Genomic DNA, 4270 nt, shown 5'->3' on the forward strand with positions numbered 1-4270 from the left:
GTATTGCATATATATGAATATACTTTATTAATACACTTTCCTGTAAGTCGTAGGTTTCTGTCTGTTCAGTGTGAAGTTAAAATAAATTAGTAATTGAATAAACATCCCAAAGCACTATTTTGGCTTATTTTTCCGTACTAACGGGGCCTTTACTTAGTTTACAATACAAGTATGCCCGGGGCTGGCCTACTAACTTTTTTATTTTTTTTTTTGGTTTACTTTCTACGAAATATCAAATGCAATGCAAGACATAAATATAAATATATGTTTTCACAAATTACGATTGTTAATTTCTAGAAGTGCTTTTATTTCCATTAATTATGGTAGTATTAATGAGGGAGAAGTGTGTGACCTTAATAAGCACGGTCTCCGAGCATTTGGCTACATTTGAATATCCGCAAGCACAAACAACGGTTCATGAATGATTATAGGTCTGTGCACTTTTTGATAACCTAGATATTTTTTTGGCCAGTATTACTTACAATATCGTTATATTTCTCAATTTCAGTGATGAGCTCTCTTCATCAATTACATCCTGTTGTATCGTTATTCGTTATTATTTGCCTTGATAGTATTCATAAAGCCTACAATATGACGATTGATATTAAGATAAAAATTTGCTATTTATTAATATATTTAGCATACGATACTATAGCAGAAGTGCCCATAATATTACGATGACATTAGGATTTGAATAAATAAGAACAGAAAAGGGTGTCATAAGATTTTAACCCAGGAATTGGCAGACCGTAATATTAATATTTTCCCCCGAATTTTACAAGCCTGTGTTTTGTAATCGTTGCCTTTGAGATAATTTGTTTTTCCTTCGTTGCATAATACAGAATATTTTTTCAGTAAATTTTTGACCAAAGAAAGTTTATTATAAAGAAATTGATATATCTTTTTATGATGATCTTTCGTCAACAGTAATCTGTGGCATTACATGTATTAGATTTAAACTCCGTTCACGGAGAAGTCATCTGGGCCTTGTGCGGTAGTGTACGAGTCACAAAATGCACGCCGTCGGATCACTGCGAGAACGATTTAAGCCTGGTCGCGTGTGTCAGTACTTATCGAGATTATCAATGTTTATGATTAATTGGCTTATGGTTGTCATAAATGATATCTTACACCATTGCTAACGATCATATACACGGCGAGTGTCGAACGCTGAGAACATTCAACTTCATTAAACAATAACAAGGATTCCTTCTAATGAACGCTTCATATCAGAAATAAACTAGATTTTGAAATCATATTCCAGCTTGTCATTTATCACAGTTACTGAGATTTCATCGACATTCAAATATTTGCAGAACCTCCCCGACGTACTATTTCACGTCCATCAATATTAAAGGATATGTTTTAAAAGTCAATATATTTATTAATAAATCGAGCCATAAAGCTAATTACCTGTACTCACTTTCTGAGATCTACCACCAGTCAAACTATATAGTTATGGGGAGCATGCGTTCAAGATCACTGGCCACAACCAATAAGTATTTTATCTGTTCATGTCCGTTTTTAGACCTTTTGATTATTATTTATCGATTAACATTCCACATAATTAATATTAATATAACTAGGCCTACTTCGTGCTTCTTTACAAGGACTGGTTCTACGATATAATCATTTATAATATTAAATAAATTATAAATATAGGCCTATTATAAATATTGTTGTTTTTAAGGGAGGTTTCAGGTTGTATTATTGTCGTGGGCAGTATTAGCAGCTGATCTACATTATTTAACTTTTTTTCTTTTACATTGCCCTCTAAGTTATTAAAAGGCACGGATTGCCGTCGGTATGTTCAAAGAAACGAAGGTGGTCTATGTAAATCTTCCTCAGGGGGACTTTCCATCGTCACTATAACATGTCTAGAATCAACGCAACTGGATTAGCTGTCTCTTGTTGTCAACAGGCTCATGTTATGAACAACTTTATTGTTAACCCATCACCGGATAAATCTACAATTTTTTAATGTTTTGTCCCGTAACGTTGATGAATAGTTAGGCCAACTGAATTTATGTAACTACAGTATATTCAGAATATCTCATAATTATACCAGTCATATAGGCCTACTCTTGTTCTTTTTTATTGTCCCTTTCTCTCAACCTGTCCCAACAAATTTTGATATATTACAACACATCACCGGATATAACTTATGTTTTGTCCTACTGAATTGATGTAATACTATATAAGCATACACCATTCGTACACTTGTTCATTTTTATTGCTCTTTCCTATCAATCTGTCCAAAAAATGTACCATATTAATACTAGCGTATGTTTTTTTGCTAGAATCAGCGGACAAGGATTCATCAAACTTTGTCACTTAGGACTAAAGGCTCTGTTCACTCTAATGTATCAAAGTTTTATGTGACAAATATCTGTAACTGTACCCATATTATAATCGCATGATGAGTAAATCACATTTTACACATAAAAATAGAGCTTAAGATATATTTAGTCACCTGATCAAACAAATTTTATGTTTTTCGAAGTTTATTGAAAGTCCGACAGTAGCTTTATTCAGAGTCTGCTCAAAAATTGTCAGGATAATCAAGTTGCTATCGTTACACAGAGTTCAACTGAACTAAGGGAATTATACTGGTAGACCAACTTTTTCATAGGTTAGACTTATACTGAACGAACTGAACGATGTAAAATTATGAAGGGAGTGATTTGATTAGAAAGGGATAGAAAGACAAGAGCTTAAATGCAGAGGTGGATTTAATTAAATTTATACAAATAAATAAACAACTACTGATATGATTATGGGGACGTTAATGATTTGACCCAATTTTTAATCTATAGTTAATACTTACAAGGGATTTTTTTGAAAAACAAAATCGTCTACATAGTTTTATTTGCGATTTTTTTTTTCTTTTTGGTTTTTTTTTTTTCTTGCTATTTTTTTAATACCACTTATGATTCTCATGCTGAGACAATCAATTTTCTTAGCTTGCCCTTTGCCCTTTTGGCCTGGGGCACGGCATCGTGTCTGGTTCTATGTATCTCACTAGGATAACTCTTTTCTTTGTTGTTACAGACTCCGGGAACCCTACAGACTACTACGGCGCTCAAGGTTACTACGACTTTTATCCCGGGCAACAGCCGCCTGGTGGCGAGCCTCAGCAGGCTGAAATGGCACCGTATATCCCACCTGTATCGCAAAATAATCCTCTAACAAGTATAGAACAACCCATGCATCAACAAGGTAATATGCACCAGGATGTGCCATATATGCATCACCATAGAGACCTTAGCCCTAGTCCAGAACCTGTACCGCTGCCTGGTACAGGGGACATGTTCCGATCTCCAGATCGCTTCAGTCACGGACCGAGAGGGGGCGCTATGCATGGAATACCGAATGGTTTTCGAGGACTGCCACATCATCCTGAACACACGGAAGGGACAGTTTGGTGATAATTTAAAACTAGTGCCTTTGGGAAATAAATTTCTTTCTCATTTGCATTCAAGAAGAATCTGATCGACGAACTTAAATGACGCAATTTGAGTTTATCTGGTGATGCAAGTGGATCGCTCAAACAAATTTTGTTAAAGATGGTTGAGTAAAAACGAGACGCTTGGAGGGCGGTGTGGCGCGGCATAGGCCTAGACTTTCCAATATAAATATTCTATAATATGACGAATGTTTTAAAATCAATTCGTTCATTTATTGAAATAAAAGACTTGATTACTGATCGAGAAGTTAATATGAGTTGGCCTGCAAGGCATGATGTCATGGGTGATATTGCCTACACTCTACAGGGGTGGTGTTCAATGATCTGTGAGCCTATTTAATAGGGAGAAACTCCCTGATAAATACAACTATAGAGTATCGTTTTGTGCATAATATCTTCAGTGTTAGTGTAGCAAAAATTTATGTCAACTGTTGAAGGTGATGTTCTGTAATTATAATGATGATAATGTTGTATTTTATAAACTTGTTATTAAGTGCAATGGTGTAATCTTCATAGCTGCGATGTGCTGGATCTTATTGTGTAGTTTAATATGGAATGCTAAAATGCCCTTTTTGGCGTTGCATAGTTTTTATGTTCGTATTATAATAATAATAATATTCATTCCTGTCCGCCCTTTGGGACATGTTTGACCATTCTTCAAAGTGCGAATCTGAACAAATATTTTTAACAGATTGCGCATGCTCAATGGGCTGGGAGATAGGGATATAATTTAAGGTGAGGTGAGACTTATTGTTTTTTTATCACATGATACATGTTACCGAATAAATCCCAAATTATAACAAT

At 34.8% G+C, this 4270-nt stretch overlaps 1 protein-coding gene across 1 annotated transcript in view; it reads left to right on the forward strand.

Annotated features, from left to right (window-relative positions):
* Positions 1–4062, forward strand: part of LOC117122147 (LIM/homeobox protein Lhx1-like) — a 33524-nt gene extending 29462 nt beyond the window's left edge. Inside the window, exon 5 of the mRNA XM_033267647.1 lies at positions 3052–4062. Coding sequence (XP_033123538.1) covers positions 3052–3428 — 377 coding nt within the window. The 3' untranslated portion in view covers positions 3429–4062. The remainder of the gene's footprint in view (positions 1–3051) is intronic.
* The last annotated feature ends 208 nt before the right edge of the window (positions 4063–4270 follow it).

Source organism: Anneissia japonica, unplaced genomic scaffold, assembly GCF_011630105.1.
Source record: "Anneissia japonica isolate Jap-2015-1 unplaced genomic scaffold, ASM1163010v1 scaffold288265_len830512_cov201, whole genome shotgun sequence".
Lineage (NCBI taxonomy): Eukaryota > Metazoa > Echinodermata > Crinoidea > Comatulida > Comatulidae > Anneissia > Anneissia japonica.